At 41.1% G+C, this 21,930-nt stretch overlaps 1 protein-coding gene across 1 annotated transcript; it reads right to left on the bottom strand.

Annotated features, from left to right (window-relative positions):
- Positions 1-491: 491 nt before the first annotated feature.
- On the bottom strand, positions 492-20,377 carry itga4 (integrin alpha 4). Its single transcript, XM_083921339.1, has 29 exons — positions 20,249-20,377; positions 18,499-18,681; positions 18,100-18,221; positions 17,560-17,660; positions 15,942-16,074; positions 15,687-15,754; positions 15,192-15,324; positions 13,141-13,226; positions 12,905-12,967; positions 12,686-12,826; positions 12,352-12,460; positions 10,252-10,346; positions 9,422-9,512; positions 9,279-9,324; positions 8,796-8,950; positions 8,454-8,608; positions 8,169-8,321; positions 7,081-7,157; positions 6,556-6,697; positions 6,080-6,181; positions 5,487-5,563; positions 5,304-5,393; positions 5,003-5,093; positions 4,518-4,625; positions 3,748-3,873; positions 2,392-2,517; positions 1,972-2,070; positions 1,678-1,797; positions 492-1,252 (listed from the first exon to the last, which is right to left on the bottom strand). The coding sequence occupies exons 2-29, from the start codon at positions 18,666-18,668 to the stop codon at positions 1,148-1,150; spliced, it is 3,084 nt and encodes a 1,027-aa protein (XP_083777465.1). The 5' UTR covers positions 18,669-18,681; positions 20,249-20,377; the 3' UTR covers positions 492-1,147.
- Positions 20,378-21,930: the final 1,553 nt, after the last annotated feature.

The raw sequence follows: 21,930 nt of genomic DNA, 5'->3' as shown, positions 1-21,930 counted from the left end.
CAAGGTTAATGCAGCGAGTTCATTACACAGGACAGCACCTGAAATAATAAAATGGTCGGATCTTAAGGTGAAGGTAAAAAACAAAACAAGAATTGGGCACACCCAAGCTCACACTGCTGGAAAAGGTACGTGTGCCGCCGCGGTGTCTCCAGTGCACTGTGTGTGACAGCAATTATAAATCCCAGTGTGAAAAAGGGCAAAAACACAGGGATGTTGTTCGGCGTCCATTAAAACACACGTTAAATGCTCTGTACCAGCACATCCCAACAGCCATCACTTGACTACTCCTTCTGTATGGACAGCCTCTGGTGTGTTGTACGGTAGTGAAATAGTGCAACACAGGCAGCGTGTCTGCTGTGTGTGTGTGTGTGTGTGTGTGTGTGTGTGTGTGTGTGTGTGTGTGTGTGTGTGTGTGTGTGTGTGTGTGTGTGTGTGTGTGTGTGTGTGTGTGTGTGTGTGTGTGTGTGTGTGTGTGTGTGTCACCAGTGCTTAAAGTGTTGGTCAGCAGGTAAACAAAAATGTAGAAGATTATGTACACGGACGAAGGGGCAATTTCACAGAGAGTATGAGCCAATCAGAGGCCAGGTTTCCATCCCCTTGAGATTGAAGGTCATCAGAAAGTCACTTCCTTTGGTTTGTTTCCTCATAAGAGCCGACATAGTGGTATAGTGGTCATCATCATCTTCAATAGCCACATCCCAGGAAGCTCCAAGGCCTTAATTGGTCCGGACTTGATTGCTTCAGATTAACTTCCCTTTTTTTTTGTTTTTATTAATCTTCCTTCCAGCCATCGCTCCATCTTTTTCAAGTCTTTGAACTTGTCTGTCTTTGTGAAGGCACGCTCGGCAAAAATAGTTTCAAAGGCACGTTCGGTTCAGGTGTGTTCAGTAGGAGTTCACTTGAGACATTCTGTCATCCGTCACACTCAGATCTGTGCTCACTTGTTATGAATACGTCTTGAGACCGTCTGAATCTAGACAGATTTCATTGGCCGATGACGTTCGACAGCAGCACTGTTCTACTGATCTGGACAAGTTAGGTTTCCATAGTTTCACACACTCAGCACATATGTCTCATAAGAACTGATTCGCAGTCACAATGTGAACTCCTCTCTCCTATGCTTAGAGGTCAGAGGTGACAGGTTCGGTTATGAAGTGCTCTCTCTTTTGTCGTATTTAGGAACATAGTCCCAGCTGTCTCTCTTGAACTCCTCCTCCTCCTTCTTCTGGAACTCCCTCTTAAAGAAACCAGCCTGAGAGACACACAGATGGAAAGACAGGTGAACGGACAAGTAGAAACCAAGGCAGTCAAAAAAGGATTGTACTGTTGCTACTGCAGCCGTTATATATATTGAGATATACTGCGCTTCATCAGTAGATTATACTGGGGTGTACTGTAGTTTATCAGTACCATTATAATACAATACACTGGCCATTATGTTGCAATATACCATGACATTTTAATGTGATATATTGCAGTTTATAAGTAATATATATTTGCAATATACTGCAGTTTATCTGAAATTATATTGCAGTTTAACTTTATATTATATTGCAATATATAGCAGTTTCAGTATCATTGTGATATACTGGAGTTTATCAGTACTATTATATTGTGATATGCTGCTACATTACATTAAAATATACTTCTATGTTAAAAAAACAAAAAAACACCTACCTTCCACAGACACCAGATGAGAGCAGCCAGGATCATCAGACCCAAAACTAAACTGACGACGATGATGAAGACTTTCACTGCTGTTGAGGGTTTCTGGGTAAAAACTGCTTCCACGACCACCTGGAAACGAACCACATATATAACATACGGCATGATTATGCTCAACATTAGAACATTCATTAAATAAGAGAAACGGAAACACATTTCCAGGTTGAACACAGATGAGCTCATTCCAGATGTGGTGTTGTTTGTCTACAGTGTTGTCGGTTCTTGATTGGTGTAGAGCTGTTTTACCTCTGCTGCAGGTTGTTCAGAGATGAGGATGGTGTGAGGACTTTCTCTGGGATTTGACATCATTGCTGTGCTCTCCAACCTCATGACACCGTGGCGACCCTGAGACGGTGACAGGTTTACGGAGACAGACAGAGTTTTTATCTGATTCTCTAAATGCATTTAAGACGCTGCAGGAGGCGTTGAGTTACAGGCGCACAGAGTTGATCAGCTTGGGTTCGTTTTAGCTCAAGTTTTTTTTCGTGGATCAGTTTAACGTTGTTTCTGCACAGGCTGTGTAGTGTAAGCAACACGTTAGCAGTGCAGCAGCAGTTCAGGCACAGTGCTGATTGTAGATCACTTGGGTTTATGCAGCAGTCACGCTCTAATACACAATCATTATCAGCTCATTCAGTCAAACAGACAAACGTGTGTGTTTGTTACCGGAGCTTGCAGTAGTACAGCGGGGTTCAGTCTGATCTCCAGTTGGATGAAAGCATCTCTCCCCGCCTCCAGGTTACCGAGACGACACACCAACCGCTCACACAGCTCATCACCACGGCCACAAAACTGCCCACATACACATAGAAGATTGAAGCTCATACACACAAGATCAGTGTGAACTCAGGGTGATGATGTTGAGTCCAAATCAAGCATCTACGTTTCTCGGCCACAAATGATTTGCCAAATTTCAACAAACCTTAATTATACTGGTCACAATGTAAAACTGGTCTATTCAGCAGTGAAATGTATTTTCTTTCACTGTGAATTCATGAAGTGAAATCACCTTTCAACATTTACCTCAGTGATGAATAAATTCAATATGTGGATCTAAAAACTACACTTCCCATGAGCACCAGCAATCAGGGACAAAACACTGCGGCATAGCTGCTGAATTCATCTAAAATGTGTCTAAAAACATTAATTTTTTTAGAACAATTCTACAAAAAAATCTACCAGGGACTTCAACTTGACATTAATAATAATAATATCATAATATATTTTATCTACACAGCGCATTTTATGATACTCAAACACACTTTACAAAAGTATAAATATAAAACAACACTCAAAAACATTAAAATATGTAGAACACAATCACACATGAGCATGGCAGCAGAATTTAAAGCTCTCTGATTGGATGTTTTTTACAGCGATGCTTTCAGGGACTTGTAGTTGACTCCTCGCCCATAGTCAACAGTCTTGTACTCGTTTTTAGATTCAAGATTCAATTCAAGATACAAGAAGCTTTATTTATCCCGAGGGAAATTATTGTGCAACAGTTTCAATACAAAGACGGGAAAGGGTCAGAGTAACCATTGATTTAATCAATCAATGAAGCTGTTTCCCAGTGTTGTAGTGATTTAACTGCCAGTAAATGCTTTGGGCGAGCACTGTAGGGATGTTTTTCAACAAAGAATCCTGCAGAAGCACCATTTCAAAGCTTGAAAATAGTAATTCAGCAGGAAAAAAGCATAAAAAATGACAAATTGCCTAAAGAAATCATGGTCGACTTATAAAAAAACAACCGTTTAGTTGACTAATCGTCAACTCGGTCCTAGAGAACTGCGTAATGTAATTCAGAGACAATGAATGTGTAGCCCTGCATTTACTCTGTGTGTGTGTGTGTGTGTGTGTGTGTGTGTGTGTGTGTGTGTGTGTGTGTGTGTGTGTGTGTGTGTGTGTGTGTGTGTGTGTGTGTGTGTGTGTGTCTGTGTATGTGTGTGTGTGTGTGTGTGTGTGTGTGTGTGTGTGTGTGTGTGTATGTGTGTGTGTGTCTGTGTGTGTGTGTGTGTGTACCATTCTGCGGGTGGAGGGGGAGGAGAAGAAGAAGACAAGCTGTTTGATGAAGGAAGCTTGAGGGACGTCACAGTCCTCGACGACTGAAACAGTTGTGTCACTGATCGAACACGCACCGTGAGACGACTGCAGAGAGAAAATTCATATATTAATATATACAAACATCTACCACCGATGTGTTTAATTTACCCTGACCATGACTTCTACAACTTACAAAACTATTACTATTTTCACAACTGCTACTTCTGACCTCAGCCACGACTGCAGCAGCAACTACCTTGGCTGAGTATTCCTAAAACAATATGATTTATTCGCATTTATTGCAGTTTTTAATGATTTATTAAGACTAAGTTTGTTGTATTAAAGGTGAAGCCTGTCACCTGAAGGCTAAAGCAGGTACTGAACTGTCAGTTTCATGTCTTTAAATGCTGCAGTTCTTCTAATGGCCACTAGATGCTGCTTCCAAAAAGAATCAAGTTTTCAAGTGAATGGGAAAATCCTCAGTTTCTCTCAAGAAAAGTCCAAGTCAATACATTTTTTTCAACAAAGTATTCAGGTCTCAGTAAATCACTTCACTTGTTCTAATGTGAGTGGAGATTTTCAGAATCATGGTTAAATTAAGATGATATTGAAGCTAAAAAAGACCAACTGACAATTTAAATGTTTCATAAGAAACCGGTGAGGAACCACACCACAGATATTAGAAATATTTTTTATATTGACTGTGCTACTACTGCTCGTGTTCCTGCTGCTATTTGTACTGGACGTACCTGCCAGTCTACGACCTGCAGCAGTCTGTGTCGGTAAGGTGTGAGGATCTTGGGTAGCGAGATGTCGACCACAGTATCTAGAGACCTGCTGGGACCAGAATTTAACACCTGCAGACACACAAAACAACAGAAGAAATCAGCAAAAGTGAAAAAGCAAGAAGTATGAAGTAATATTGAATGGAAGGACTCAAGTAAATGTATTTTCTGCCACTGCAGATCAGACTGTGACTGATCTCAGAATCCACCTGGCCTCAACTCAAAGCTTGGTGCTGTAGTGACTACTAACACTTACTGCTAACACAATGGTCAGCCAGGTGCATCCTACATCCAGTCAATCACAACACCTTACAGAGCTCCTGTATTTCTCTGTACTGAGCCATTTACTCCCGAGATTGTATCATATTTTATTTAATAAATAACAAATAATAATATATATTAAAGGCGGCTTTTCATGTGAAGCATGTCTGAAGGAGATCGACGCTTACCTTGTATGTGTAGTTGAATCTTTCAGTGTAGCAGTCAACTGGAGTTGTGTCTTCATCTTCACCAAACACAAATGAGGTGGGAGTCACAAAACTGCAAGACAGACAGACAGACAGACAGACAGACAGACAGACAGACAGACAGACAGACAGACATTAGTGGTGGCAGGTGATTATTTACCTGAGTGGGACAACAGACACTGAGGGCTTCTACTTACACACTTGTGAATCAGAAAAGCAAAACACACACTCCGCCCAACAGTTCAGCCTTTAAAAGAGAGTAATGGTAACGTAGCTGTCTCACCCGTGGATGTTGACGTTGACTCCATATTTGAGAGGAAGAGGGAGACTGACGGAGTTGTCATGGAGATACTCCTCCCTCTCATAGTTATCACTATGAAGAGAAAACCAATTTAATACATTTTGATGTGGGTTTTTTTTACTGTGAGTGTCTCTATAGTTTTACTTTAGATGAAATTGTTCTTACCTGCGGGCGTTGACGTGAATCACGATGTCACCAGGTGTGCTGTTCTGGCTGACGTCCAATAGGAAACTGATATTCAGCTACAAGAAACAGGAAACTTGTCGGTGTGTGATTTCAAATGGTAATTTTTACATTTCGCTCCCCTACTGTAGGCTCTAATCTAAAGTCTTAATTCCCTTTTTTTACTGTCTTTGCTCATCTTAAACTAAACATTTTACACTTTGACACATTCCACCCTAAAACTGCTGTTCTGTCTTTTTCTGGGAGGAACTCAGATGTTTCAACAGTTCATTTCACAATATTTACAATGAAAAACTACTGATCCAGCAAATATCTGCTGACGAGACAAATGCTCGAGAACACAAGCAAAAACACACGGGATCTGACTTTTGGCCTCTGAACTACAAGCAGGTTTGAGAACGACTGGGCTGAGGAGCAATACTATCATTTTTGGCAATTTCTGTTTAATTCTAATTCACCAGTTTTAGCAGGCTACTAGGCTAAGCTGAAAGGCTGACGTTAGCATTTAGCTTGACGCACCGCTGAGTGCAGCCTCAAAGAGCAGCTAGCTTGGCATGAGATTGGCTAAGGCTTACCTGGGCATTGGATGCGAGCAGGAGGCTGGTGACGCTGCAGTCAACACCTGCTGTTGTACTGTTGACTTCCTGTGTGACATCACAATTGACCACGTTGTCCTGCTGCACACACACACACAGTTTGTGCACTTTGATTAATGAGTTATTTGCGCTGTTAAAGTGACAATACTTAATATTTTCATGTAATCCAACCCTGTTTTTGATACCATTTATCAGATCAAGGTGTCACATGGTATGATGGAGAAAGGAACATTATTGACTTCTTTATTAAAAGAATGTGAGTTTGTTTGACTGCACTGTACACGTATGCACCAGAGTGTTTGCTGAAGTATTGAACTACAGCTGCAGTTAACACCAGTAACCACCAGTGTCGCCAAATCAACCAAGATTGAAGCACTTGGGAGAGATTAACCTTTACAGCTTTCTAAGGGTTCAACCTATCATATCCTCAAACTGCCCAATCAGGGCAAACTCACATTCTGCAGTACTTTAATGTAGTGGATGTTGTCGGGGAAACGCAGTGTCAGTCGCGGCATAAAGGCGTCGTCTCCAGAGTTCAGTAGTGACGTTTTCAATGCGATGGTCTGTCCCGAGCCGAGAGCAAAGTACTGCTGCTGACTGCAGACAAACAACAACAAAATAAACAACAGCAACAAAAACAACAACAACAGTGATGTTCCTGTCAGAACCAACAACAAAATATAGCTGCTGGCTAATGACAACAATGAACACAAGCTCTGATTCAGACCCCATATTGGTACAGTTGTTGTGTCATTTTATTGCACAAAATGTATCCCTGATTATTTTATATAAACTCCAAGACTTTAAACATTTCACACTGAGACATTAATACTGGCAATATTAAGATTTGTAGATTTCATTTAATCTGTACATGGACAGAAAAAGCATCAGTATGCGGGTTTGGTAGATGTTTTATTGAACTTTGAACTGAGCCAGACTAGCCGTTTCCCCCTGCTGTGTGTTTGTGTTTGTGCTCTTACTGTGGCAGCACCAGTTGAGCTGTCAGCTGCATGTTGGTCGAACAATTCACCAGCGAACAGTACCGAGCAAACCTAGTCTGAGAAAAAAAAGAGGCAGGGTTTTTATTGATGACATGAATAATAATAATAATAATAATAATGAATGGAGCAGTCATCATGTTCCTCATTGCTGACATATCCAGCCCCTGTGACCTCTGACCCCAGCTTTAGCGATGATCAATGATATCCTGGTGAATAACTCCAGCTGTAAATTCCTACATGTTAACCCGTCCTGCTCTGCTCTTTCATGAGTCAGTGGGACACAGGATGAGCTGACTGATGTCGGTTAATGTGCTACAGCTGTTAACACATCTGGATTAGCAGGAAGTCAATTTCAATGTTTGTGCGGCCGAGCTGATAACAGAGTAGCCGTTTCCTGCCCTTTAACACAGATCGGTTTGGTGTCAGACTGTCAGACGGATGTTAGCCTGTACCTGGTTGGTGTTAGAACTAACTGTAACTAGCTGCTGTTAGCATCGGCCTGTACCTGGTTGGTGTTAGCACTAACTCTAGCCTGTACCTGGTTGGTGTTAGCACTAACTGTAACTAGCTGCTGTTAGCATTAGCCTGTACCTGCTTGGTGTTAGCAAAAACTAATTAGCCGGTGTTTGCACTAGCCTGAGCCTGGTTGGTGTTAGCACTAACTGTAACTAGCTGGTGTTAGCACTAGCCTGTACCTGGTTGGTGTTAGCGCTAAATGTAACTAGCCGGTGTTAGCACTAGCCTGTACCTGGTTGGTGTTAGCACTAGCATGTACCTGGTTTGTGTTAGCACTAGCCTGTACCTGGTTGGTGTTAGCACCATCTGTAATTAGCCGGTGTTAGCACTAGCCTGTACCTGGTTGGTGTTAGCACTAACTGTCACTAGCTGCTGTTAGCACTAACTTCAACTAGTTGGTGTTAGCACTAGCCTGTACCTGGTTGGTGTTAGCACTAAATGAAAATTGTCAGTGTTAGCACTAGCATGTACCTGGTTTGTGTTAGCACTAGCCTGTACCTGGTTGGTGTTAGCACTAAATGAAAATGGTCAGTGTTAACACTAGCCTGTACCTGGTTGGTGATAGTGTTCTGGTGTCCTGCGCTCTGCTGCAGAATGGGTTTTAATGGAGGGAAGGTCTTGGAAGAGCCTCTGTGGGTGTTTGTTTCTCTGTGACTGTAGGAAACCTCAAACTTGAGCGGAGTAAAAATGTCCCTGACATCTTTCTGTAGGACGAAGAAACAGGAACAGAGGAGAATTAAACACTGTTAGCATCGCTAAAGCTAATCCACAGTCAGTTATTAACATGTCATCACACCCATATTAAACTTATTCACTGTATGTCTTTTTGCACGTACTCGTTGGTAAGCCACGTGTGTTGTACAGGTGAGCTGGCCATGTCGTGCTCTCACACGCCCCCTCGTGGTATTGGATGACCCGTTACCATGGAAATAGAAACGATGAGGGAAGGATGGCTTATGGAGAAGGTCAGAGGTCAAATTATATTGTAGATCTGAAGAGCAAAGAAGAACAATATAAAATTTTTAAATTCTTTATTTAAATTTGATGCTTCACAAAAAAAAGTTCATCAAAAATGTAAAGCTTGACAGGTGTAGTGACAGTAACTACGGGGGTGGGGCTTAGAGAGAGGCTGGGTTTAAAGTTGTATTAGCAGACAGTCATGTTTTGGTTTATAGTACCTATAGCTCCTCTGAAGTGTCTGGACTTGACACTGAAGCAGACAGTAACATTGAAGCAGACAGTTGGAGTCTTGTGTTCTCGACACAGCGCCGCGCTCTGGTCAATCTGCTCGGGCAGAGTCAGAGACGCCTTCACCTGAATTACAGGACGGGTCCTACAGCAACACAGGACACGTTCAGAGATATTATTACAGCAAGATGACCGGACTGAAATGAAGTCATACCATTCATATCTGGAATGAAAACAGTAGATTAATTGTATTATTTACAGAGATGAGATGGAGATTCCTATAGAAAATCTAATTTCCGTCCTAAATATAATCAGCAGATGTTGGGAAACTTGTGGGATGTGCTTCCCCTGCAGTATCATTTCCTTCCACATCGGCTAAAATAAGGAAGCTTCCTTCCTTTACACCATGAAAGGAAACAGAACTACAGCCGGAATATTTCTGTTTGAACAAAAAGCTTCAGTGCGGTTTTTACCTGAGAACCACGGCAGAGTCCGAGAGGAACGCACCAACCGCCACATCTGCAGAGATAGAGAGAATAGAAAAGAACGTGTTTAAATGTACAATAAAATGGCAGCGATGTTGCGACACATGAAACAATGCGACACGTCTGGTTACCCTGGTAGCCGTTGTCATCGATGTCAATGCCAGAGCTCAGCGACTGGCCGAACATCCTGAGGTCACGACCCAGAGTGGATCCAGTAATCCTCTGAAAACACACACACACACATGCACGCACACGCAAACACACACACACACACACACGAAAATCAAGTTAGAGGATGGTCTTGCACATCCGTTCCTCCCTGCCTAGCATGTTATAATATAATATTATATAATTGAATGCATTTATTTGACACAGCACTTTTTACAGACAAAGTCACAAAGTGCTTCACGTGATAAATTGTTAAAATAAGACCCACCTGTTTTAAAAAACCCACCATCTTTAATGACATCAAACAGGTGTCCCATACAAATAACGAGGGTTTGGGATTGATTAGTAGCAATAAAAAGTTAATTTTGTCTTCTTTTTTATCTTTTCTGTGTTTGTCTGACTACAGTTCAGTCCTCAAACGTTAAGATCTCTGCTACTTTGCTCTACATTGAAAGTAACACTGATATTTATTTAATATAATTATTTATTTCCCCGATAGACTGGCGTCCTGTCCAGGGTGTACCCCGCCTCACGCCCAATGTCAGCTGGGATCGGCTCCAGCACCCCCGCGACCCCGACCCCGGGATAAGCGGTTGAAGATGAATGAATGAATGAATTTATTTCCCCGTCTCCTGTGACTACAGATAGATAGACAGATGCGATACCATAAGCCAAGTTTTGATCGGAATTAAACTCCGACCCAAGTTGTAATAAACAAAGTAAGTATATTTGAGTATCTTAAAAAGTGCTTGAGTCATAAAATGTATCATAATATCATTGTTATTATTTGTACCTGAGATGGAGTTGGCGAGATGCCCTCTTGCCTGCCGTTGTAAATGTAGACGGCTCCTTTTAGATCGTCTTCCTGTGGGGCACCAACTGCCACATCTACACAAACACACACACACACACACACACGTTGCTTTAGGTCACTTTTGGGGACATTACATGACATTATTTCCTGTAGACTTACTCTAACTCGAACCATTACAACTACTTGTCTAACCCCTAAGCTAACTCAAAAATATGTTTTTGCTATAAGGGAGATGACTTTTGCCTCCAATTACCCCGTCTTTGGTCTGACGTGTCCCAGAAGGTAGGAGCATGCACACAAGTTCATATGACTATATTTGTGAGGACTTTTGCTGTCTGCGTTCACTAATCCATCAGCCTAACCTCAACCTTAAACCTACAAATTAGTTTCCTTCCTTATCGGAAATCATTAGTTTGTGTTGCTCCATTTACAAACGTTTCAAAGACGTGAATGCAGATTGTTCGTCACTAAGTGGTTAATTAATCCTCTGGTAAGTCAGGTCTGGAAGAAGGGCCCTGATGGAAACTTTGAGAAGGATGAATGTTTTCAGGATTAGTACATAGAGATGAGAAAACACCAGCATGGTCCTTTAATATTTAACCTGAGTCCTTTGAAGCTGTGAGGGTCTGAATGGCAAAGAGAGAGCTACTGGGACACACACACACACACAGACTCACGCACGCACGCACACGCACACACACACACACACACACACACACACACACACACACACACACACACACACACACACACACACACACACACACACACACACACACACACACACACACACACACACACACACACACACACACACACACACACACACACACACACACACACTGACAGCCTTTTATCTAGCTCTGGGGCAGATTAGAAGGCAGGTTAAGTTACAGAGTAGCAACAGTTTGTCATTACAGTTTTAATGAACTTAATAACACACTCCACCCCTCACACACACTCACGCAAACACAGATGGTCAGGGGTCTGTATGTGTCTGTGTGAGTGTGAGGGCGTTGAGCTGAAGTCAGTGATAGTTAGACAGTTAGTTATCAGGAAGTGGCAGTTACTGTTGTAAGTGGTGGTGGGTACGTTGTGTCCCCTTGGTAGAAACCTACACGAACAAATGTGTATTGGGTTGTTCAGTGCAGTAGCAGCCGCTGAAGTATTGTCATAGTATTAGCAGTATTTTAGGGTCATTTGTGAGACGGCAGTGTGTAAAGAAAGCCAAGCCTCCCTAATTACCACTGTTGAGATGCCCTTGAGCAATGAAGTGAAACCCCAGCTGCATCAGTGGACAACTTAAGATAGTCTGACTGCTACAGAAGCAGCAGTAGTTTAGTAGCTTTCGTACTATTAGGCCTGAGCAATATATCAATATTATATTGACATTGTGATATGAGACTAGATATTGTCTTAGATTTTGGATATCATAATGATGTACTGTATATATGTGACACAAGAGTTGTGTTTTTTTTGGTTTTAAAGGCTGTATTATAGTAGAGTGATGCCATTTTCTGAAGAGACAGTTCTACTTTTATTTACCATTTAGTCATTATATTTACATTACTGATGACTTTTTAAGAAAAATCTCATTGTGTAAATATTTTTGTGAAAGCAACAATAATCAACCCTATAATATTGTAGCAATATTATCTTTGTAGTGGTATTAGCAGCAGTAATAGTAGCAGTACAGTAGTTATTAGCAGAATCAAAAGAGGTAGAAGTATTTATAGTAGTAGTACTTATTGGCTGAATTGTAGTTTTAGCAGTAGCAATCATTATAGTATTTACAGTGGCACTTGTAGAAGTAAAAGTAGTAGCTAATACTAGCATTTGCAATATAAGTACTTACTAGTAATGTCAGAAGAAGTAGTAATTTATTTTTATAGTAGTAGCAGTATTTATTAGGACCATCCGGTGTTAAAGAAGCAGCATTGCTGTACTATGAGCAGAAGAAATTGCTATAGTTTTTGTAATGGTATTAGCGGCAGAGGTATTAGTAGTGTGGTGTGATACTTGATATCATTTCACCAAAATAAAAGCTGAAAGGTCAAGCTGTGCAGGTGTGGCTATTACCGGGGTAACCGTCGTCGTCCAGGTCTCCCAGGTCGGCGATGGTCTCTCCAAATCGGGCGGCGTAGGCGTCGCTGCCAGTCAGCTGAAACTCCGCCTCCAGCAGTTTGGCCTGAGAGTTTGTGAAGAAACAGACGACACAAAACTTTTCTGAACAGGTAGTTTTCACAGAAGTATGAAATGAGTATGTATGTGTATAATATATGGAACAGCAGGAAACCTGATCCCAGTGTCGGCCACAGACAGATCCCAGATCAATATGTATGTGTGTGTGTGTGTGTGTGTGTGTGTGTGTGTGTGTGTGTGTGTGTGTGTGCATGTGCGTGTGTGTGCTCACCTGCCCCTGGTTAATGTACACATGGACTCTTCCCTCCTCCCTGGTGATGCCTGTTGCCATAGGAGCGCCGACCAACAGATCTGACAAACCATCAGCATTCAGATCCACCGCACACACGCTGGAGCCGAAGTAAGATCCCAGCTACACAAAAAAAGACACACACAAGCTAAGTATCCATTGTTTTGAATTGAGGAGGCTAATGCTATAGTGGCTTCTTACCTCTTTTCCGGACACTTCAGAGACGACCCGCAGCATGTTGTTGTCCACTGCGAAGATGAAGACCTGCACAGCACGAAGACACACACCAACTACAACCATTACAACTACATGACACAACACACAATCAACTTTTATCACAAGGCTTCACAACACCATCAAAACAAACATTCAGACTTTCAGTGCAAATTACACCCAAGACAAACAGACAAGTAGCAGACTGCACAGGTAGGTCTCACCTTGCCCTTCTGGTTGTATTGCGGAGCTCCACCCACCACCTCCACAGTCCCAGGGGTCAAAAAGTGACCAGCTCCAACAGCGTAACCTGAACAGAAGCAGGACACGGCGTTGCATATTTAGACTTCTACGTTGGCGGAAAGTACATTTAAAGATTAAACCACTGATTCCCAAACCTTTTGGATTGTGGCTCTTGATAAACATGAGCACAAAGTAATAACTGAAGCAGCCCAAATGAAAGAATCATCTAGATTTTGTTTTAGAGAGATTTTGAGACTGAAATTGTCTGACTAAGATTTGAAAAGTGAAATTGCACTCTTGGGTGAAGGATATCAATGTGACCAAATAGGTTTTTGGTTAGGGTTAGGGACATCTAATGGTTACGGTTGAAGAGAATGAAAGTAAGTGTATTAAAAAAAAACTAGTGTGCGTGTGTGTGTGTGTGTGTGTGTGTGTGTGTGTGTGTGTATGTGTGTGTGTGTGTGTGTGTGTGTGTGTGTGTGTGTGTGTTTGTGTGTGTGTGTGTGTGTGTGTGTGTGTGTGTGTGTGTGTGTGTGTGTGTGTGTGTGAGAAAAACACAACCACAGCTTTTAAGTGTTCAAACCGAACTTCCCTCTTAGATGTCAGCCGTTACTTCCTGTAAATTTGTGTTGATCAGCGAATTAAACTTGCACACACTCAAACCCTTAAAACAATAATTTGCAGTCTGCGTTGGTGTTACAGTCCTCAGCTCATCTCGTGTTGTGATCATCAGAAGCCTCTGTTTGTCTTTTCTGACGTGTTGAGAACCCTGCAGATGTTTTCAGGGCAGAGAAACGGCTTCATCTGAAGAACATCACACCTTTCTGCTCAGCTTCCTGTTAATTCTGCTCAGCACAAACACTGAGAGGTGACGGGGTTATGCCCACTGCACTACCACAGAATATGTTAAAAAGGCACTTTCACAACATGGTTATTGTGTTTTTGTCAATCTGCAGTAAACTCATTTCTTAAACATCATGTAATGCTGTTTTATTGAGTCAGGATTTAGAGAAACTTCACTCTTAATCATATAGAAACTTTTTAAATGCTGGGTTTCTGCAGGTTTCACCAAGTAAAAGTTAGACTTTTAAAATCATTTTAATGCCATATAGAATGCAATTTAACACCTGTTTTACCTATTACGATATGGCCTTGAATTAGTTATTTATTTTTCAGTACTTCCCAGCAGTATATATAACAATATTTCCAATTGAAAGAATTAATTCAAGTATCAGAAACTGACAGACCACTGTGGAAATAAGTCTGGCAATGCAAAACCAATAGATCTAGAACATCTCCAGACGATATAAAACATTTTATAACTTACTATTATTATTTCTGTCTGCAGCAAACTGATATTACAAATGAAATTAAAAGCCTTCTTAATTATTTTCTACTTCCTGTTTTTCACAGGACAACCCCGCTGGGTTTACCTTGATGATATTTTCATTTAAGCAACTCACTGTGGCTTCTTCTTCTTGTACTTTTCCTCCGTACAATATTTAAAACTGACCCTCTGACCAAATTGGGTAGAAAATATGCACATCTTTTGGTGCTAACACTTAAAATCTTCCCAACGAAAGCCTCCCAGTGGTTCGCAGCTGAATGCTTTTAATGTAACGCAGCAGGAAATGTTTTGTTTGCATTAGCAGAGGGTCATGCTCAGACCAGCATCAGCACAGTGAAGTGAAATTAAGCCAGTTTTTACGTGTACGTAATGGCCACAGCATGTGAGCAAATAAACAAAAGTCCCAACTTGAAGTTTTGTCAATCTATGGTTGTGCAAAGTTAGACTTATCCTTCACTTTATTTATTAACAAATACATTTATTGAGGGATTTAAAAGGGAGATTTAGTGGAACGGGGTGAAATCTAGTTGAGCGTGTTGAGCGGAGCAGCTCAGAATAGCTTTGAGCGGGGAGCAGTAACTGTATCTGGCAGTACCTGTATGTGGCTTTAGTACAGTAGTAGTACCAGCACTGACTACAGGAGATGTAAGTTCAGAGTTGTACAGTAGAAGGTGTGTCAGTTACCCAGGTAGCTTCCAAAGCTGACGGCTCCAGCGTCATCGTCCAGATACACTGACATCCCTCCGCTGGACGTGTTAAAGACCAGAACTGAACCCGTCCAATAAGACGTCCCCGGAGCCCCCATGATGATCAGATCCTGAGAAAGACACAGGTATCATTTACTGTGACTTACATCTCTATTAAAACTCTGTTATATCTCTATCATACGGCACAAGCGACAGTGACATAGCTCTAAATATCACAAAATCATCATTTCAGGAACATGTGTTGTTTTAAGGGGAAGTTGTGAGTTTTCATGTTCGACAGAGGAAACTGACAGTCTTAGTCTTCTTTCATAAAATGGTAGAAAATGAATGTCTATATTTCAACAGAATGAGAGGGAAAAAAAGCAAAGTCATGATGTGCATCTGAAGACAGTAATAATGATGGATCACATTCAGTCTGCTGGTGGAAACAGTGACGACAAACAGGACTTAAAGTAGGCTCTGTGTTACTGACCTCTGTCAGGAAGTTGGAAATACCGGCCTGACATGACCCATAATCCTCACCGAACTTCCTCTGGTGGTCTGCAAGAGACAGAGACAAGCAGACATGTTGAGTGCTGAAGGTGAGCAAACAAATAAGAAGATAAAACCCAAATGTTTCCCTCTTGAAGTTGAACAGCTGGTGCATTCACACATCCACGAAAAAAAGACATGATCCCACATTCAAAAATGTCTTTATCAAACTGTGTGTGTGTGTGTGTGTGTGTACCTCTGTAGCAGGGGATGATGGGTTGGGCATGCCTTAGGTCGCTGCCATAGCGATAACAGACCCCATTAGGCAGCTTGTGGTTCTGACCGTCTTTCTTTGAGTAAAAGACGTTCTTCCAGCGGTGAGCACATGCCTGCGCACAAACACACACACACACACACACACACGCACACGCACACGCACACGCACACGCACACGCACACGCACACGCACACACACACGCACACGCACACGCACACACACACACACACACACACACACACACACACACACAGAGATAACATGTGACATGAACTCATTACTGACAATAACATAATCACAAGTTAGCAGCAGTGTCGTTATTCCCATGACCCATGTCACTGAAACTAGGACTGTGTGTGTGTGTGTGTGTGTGTGTGTGTGTGTGTGTGTGTGTGTGTGTGTGTGTGTGTGTGTGTGTGTGTGTGTGTGTGGACATTATCAGTCCTTTTGTTTATTCATTCTAAACTTTAACATTCACAAAAAAGACTTGCACAGTGAGGAGACAGAAAGCTGCTGCTGCAACTGGAAATAGTTTTGCTCGATCACTAAATTTAAAAGCCTCTTTCAGAAACAGAGATCTTAAACATCGCTCACTCTCCAAGTGAAACTCTCTGTTGTGTTAATGTTCAAATATGGCTTTATTCACATATGACAGGACCGGTGTGGATAAACCTACAGTAGATTTGCTGTGTCACTGTTAGAGAGTCGTGATAAGTATAAATATGATGGAAGAAGCTGTTTTCACTTCCCTCACAGGCTTTACAAACTCTGCTGCTGGAAATATAAACTATACCAATACTGCAGCTATTGGGCATCATTTTCCATATTTCATTAGATAATGTTTGACATTTTAGGGGCCAGCGTTGCTACTGTAGGAATTGTGCTGTCAACTTTCATAATGCGCTACTGACCGGAGCAGGTCACAACCCTGTAAAGCCTACAAACGTTGATACAAAGCGTTGTTTTCCCTCTTCAAAAAGCACACACAGTGTTGGTGATGGACTCTTAGTGAGTTACTCTAGGACTGGAGCTCCTGATTCATGGGTAGTCCAGAAAAAAAGCAGAGTAAATTCCCAAAAATGTAAAGTCATCCAGTTACAAGAGTAAAAAAAAGGCTTTATGTCAATTGAATTAAATCAGAAATACTTTAGTCTGCAAACAGAATAATATACAAATATACATATTACTGCTTTTTAACTTATGTACCTGTGTGTGGTTAATATGATCTTGTATGTAGTATCATTATGATACTGTGTGTGTTTAGTCTTTTCATGTCCTATTCTGTGTTGATTACGGTGTGTGTTAATTTGTATGATGTATATTCATTATTGCATTGTCCTATTGTAAATATAGTTGTAAGGACCTCAGGAAGCTCCAATGCAGCAGCTAATGAGGATCCTAAACAAAACAAATGAGCTTTACTGAGGGCGTTTTAGCTTTTGTACCTTGACGAAGCAGTGTGATGCAACTTAAGTTACAAATATCATCAGTTGGAGCCAAAAATAGATTAAATAAATACACAATTACACCAATTCTGATTTCTTCTCCCTCACCCTGATGTGAAAATTTTCAGTGAGTGAGAAAGTGTTTGTGTTACCAGGATGTGTCCTCCATTGTCTCCAGGTTGTCTGGACAGACTGACTCCCAGCCACTGGTGATCACTCTCCGCATCACACGTCTTCCCACAGCTCAGCACGTCTGCGCACACACACACACAAACAAATTTAATTCAACAGTTTCACACATGCAGTGTTTCACAGGTAATTAAGTGGCGTTTTACTGTTTAAAGGTCACACCTGACCAGCTGATAGTGTGAACATGGTAGAGTCCACTGACTGCGTTTAGTCATGTACAGATGGACAACAGCTCTGCGTCCCAAAAAAAACAAAGGGGTGTGTCATGCGGATTTCTTGCTGTTTACTGTATAATCCAGGAAGTCCTGTCTGACTAATATATCCGTGAATTTGCTTTAATGCTTTGAAGATAATGCATAAAACATAATGGGTGTGAGGAACAGGTTAGAATTTGTGAGAAAAGACTGAACAACACACACACACACACACACACACACACACACACACACACACACACACACACACACACACACACACACACACACACACACACACACACACACACACAGCGTGCATGGGGTGGCAGTGGCGGGACTCAGCAGTGATGTTGCAGCGGTAAACGGCTCCTGGAGCTCGAACCGACGGACTGGAGGACGAGTTCGCTACTGGGGCTCCAACCACCAACCTGCGAGAGACGTTAAAGAGAGAGACAGGATCTGTCTTTGTGTCTGTTCAGTGTCTGAATGGCATCTGTGTGTGAAGCATCAAAGAGCTTCTCTCATTGACAAGAACTGGCTAATTAGCATGCACACAACAAACACACACGCAGACAAAGACCTACTGTGAAGACGGCGGCTAATAGAGCTTCATTATGATGATGAAACATCTAAATATACAGATATCTGAGAGGTAAACAAAGGCTCAATAGAGGATCAACAAGCAGATCAACAGGAGATCATTACCAACTGTGGGATCCATGGCGATGCAGCAGGACCGAGTATCCAAACATGGAGGAGCGGGGGCCTCCGAACTCCAGACTGTGTTCCTGATCCAGACTGTAGCCTGCTGCGGGATGGACCAGGATTAGGACCAGGACCGGAACCAGGACCATGCTGCCCGCTGAGGGACGCATGATGGAGGACAGACTGCAGGGACACCAGGGAGACACAAATCAATAATCAATACACATCAAATCAAACTCATGTTGTTTGTTTACATTCTGTTCAAACTCACAGAACTTTATTTAAAGTTTAAGTGCACAGATTGTTTATTGTTTTCTATTTTATGTCTGTTTATGTTTGCTGTCTTTCCTTTATTTTTTTTACCAGCATTTTACACATTTGAACTTTTAGAACCGGAGTGAAAATAAACATCTTGAATCTTGAATCTCGTGGAAATCTTAAAGGTCCCCAAAGATACCAATGTAGATGGTTAGTGCATCTTAACATAGAGACTGAAAGCCGATTCTACATCTAAACTCACTAATTAACACGTAACACGCTACAACTTGTTCGTTTACTCGCTACAAAAAAATCTCTGAGTCTCCATTGGTTGCCTGGCAACTGCTCCTGGCCATGTGAAATGGTGTATTACACATATTTACCCTTGTACAAGTTAAAACAGACAAGATATAACATGTTAATTAGAGAGCTTGGTGGAGGAGGTGCTTGTAGGCAGCTTAGCTAACTGTTTACACTTTTAATGCTAAGCTAACCAGCTGCTAGTTGTAGCTAGGTAGGTTATTTAATGACACATATTTGTATAAATGTTCTCATCTAACTCAGATTTCAGATTTATATATTTAAAACAAGGAATACTTCATATTAATAAATGTAACACGCTTTATATCATCAGATCATTAATATGATCGGGTCTAGATGCCGCGTTGTTTGAACAGATCTGAGTTTTTAAAGATCAACAAAATTGTCATTTGACCTCTTTCTTATCGATAAAAGGTGTTTAACTGACGAAAGAGACGATCGTTAATGTTCACATGTAGTCTGTTTTGTTTCAACGGGGCGTTGGGACCCGGAAATCTTATTTTGAAAGGATAGCCAGGAGCTAGTTTCCATCTTTGATCCCTTTGGCAGGTTGATGTTAAATAAACAAGGTAAACTCATCACAACACCATCAACCAATAAGAAAGAACAAACAACTGTGAGCAAAACCAGATCAATTTTAACTGTTCTATACAGAAAAACGTGTTATTTCATCAAACGAGCTGTAGGCTATAATTCTAAGTAGAGTAGCTCTGTTCATAAATTTCACACTGTGACATTAAATCAGACAAAATCTGTTGGAGGAACAAACTTGGCCGAGGTCCCCCAAACTTCTTGGTCCGGCCCTGTCAACTGAATCATCTTATCAATTCGGCCTATTTCTTATGTAAATTAATAAAAGTTTTGATATCAGGAGTTTGGAAATTGAGCATTTTTACACTGTGGTCCCTCGACTGAAGTAAATGACTTTTTCTGTTTATAAGAGATTCATTTTGATTAATCAATGAACGATTTTGTCTTTAAAATACCTTTAAATATATAAATCTATACACTTTCTTATATTTCTGAATCTGACCAACAGTTTAAGACAAAAAAATTGTTGAAGAAACAGAAAATGTTTGTTTTTATGAATGAAAACTTTTCATCAACTCTGTCAGTCACTCATTTTCTGTCCATCCCAATGAATTAACCGGATAACGGGCATCGAGTTTACCGTGCCGCTCTATCCCGGGTCAGATATCCCGGGTCAGACTCTGGGTCACCGGGCAGATGTTAAGTCGGTACCGGGCAAAGGAGCAGCTGTGTTCCAAAAAAAGTCTCCGTTAAATCCTTCTTGTTACCGGTGTGATTCGCTCGTGGAAACCGGCTGGAGGAGGAAGCGCACGAGGCTCCGGGACTTTGTGACAGATTGTTTGAAAAAAATAAATAAAAATAAAGCTGAGTGGAAGAAACTGAAGAGGAAAATCCCAAACTTAAGATCATCTGAGTTTCACTTGAAGTCAATGAAGCTGAAAACTGAGCGCGCGGAGACCCTCCCTCCCTCTGCGTTCGTGCGTGCGTGCGCGCGTAACGGTGTTTCCTCTCCACCCCCGCAATGTCCGCTCCAACTGTGTGTGTGAGTGTGTGTGTGTGTGTGTGTGTGTGTGTGTGTGTGTGTGTGTGTGTGTGTGTGTGTGTGTGTGTGTGTGTGTATGTGTGTGTGTGTGTGTGTGTGTGTGTGTGTCGGGGTGTTTCCTCTGCAGTTATCACTACAGTGTGAATGGAGCCAGTGGCTGTAATCTGATTTTACTGTTGCTGAAACACACAAACAGTCAAATATGAGCCTACAGATTTAGAAACAACATACAAACAAATAAGATAAACATCAGTCTGAGTCTGAGCTTATGTTACAGATGTTACAGATGTTACAGATGTTTCAGATGTTACAGATGTGACAGATGTGGACCACAGTGGTGGAAGGTATTTTGAGGGGTACACATGTTCACACACCCACAAGGATACTTGGCTCAGATGAATTTCAATCACAATGTGCAATATTATAAAGTAATAGAAATATTTTTCCTCTGTGCCTTAGTGCGAATGTAGATATTAAAAAAGTTCCTGTTATTCTTATATTGTACACTTCCCTGTGTTTATATTGTTCATATTTTTCTATATTTATCGAGAATGTTTTGTTTCTTATTGATGCTTCTTTTATGTTTGCTATCCACTTTGCTGCTGTAATATGGAAATTTCCCCTTTGTTGGCCTTATAAGGGAATATCTTATCTTATCTTTAGAGTAGCCTTCTTGAGTTTTAAAAAAAATGTTAATTAAAGAAAATAGTCAATCATGCAGGATTCATTTAAGATTTCAAGATTCTTTATTGTCATTTAAACTCCATACCAGACCGCTACATATTAGGAGAAAAATGTATATAATGTTGTATAAATCTATATATACATATGTATCCAAAGGTTTGATAAATAAATTATAAATAAATACTTTCAGCTAAAAAGAGTCGAAAGTATGAGAGAGTATGTGTTCTACATCCATGGTTAGATCTGCAAATTAGAGAGGTAGCTGAATAGAGCATGGGGCCGGATACTGTTTCCATTTTTATTTTATTTAAGATAAATGTTTTTATTGATTATCAGACACTGTGAGTATCTTGTCTTGTCCACAATAGAAATAAGTCCTGGACTTCATTGTGTTTTTATCCTCAATTGTATTTGATATGTGAATGTGAATTTAATGAATCAAATCAAAAGTAGCAGCAAAACAGCTGAAAACACAGAGAATGACAAAGATCCTCAGTTATTGGTGCAGATGCTGGGGGTCCCCATCAATATTTAGGGTCCCTCCTCCTCCTCTTCCTTTACATCAATAAAGATATTCCACCTTAAAGAGGTGCATA

Source organism: Echiichthys vipera (assembly GCF_963691815.1).
Source record: "Echiichthys vipera genome assembly, chromosome: 10".
Lineage (NCBI taxonomy): Eukaryota > Metazoa > Chordata > Actinopteri > Perciformes > Trachinidae > Echiichthys > Echiichthys vipera.
This window is presented reverse-complemented; position numbering and strand designations above follow the sequence as displayed.

Bases quoted from the DNA above. Each gene is read 5' to 3' on its own strand.
- itga4 (XM_083921339.1), bottom strand. From the start codon at position 18,668: ATGCGTCCCTCAGCGGGCAGCATGGTCCTGGTTCCGGTCCTGGTCCTA. The intron at 12,827-12,904 runs GTAAGAAGCCAC...TTTTTTGTGTAG, and splicing joins CTGAAGTGTCCGGAAAAGAG to CTGGGATCTTACTTCGGCTC. The intron at 9,513-10,251 runs GTACAAATAATA...GTGTGTTTTCAG, and splicing joins TCTCGCCAACTCCATCTCAG to AGGATTACTGGATCCACTCT.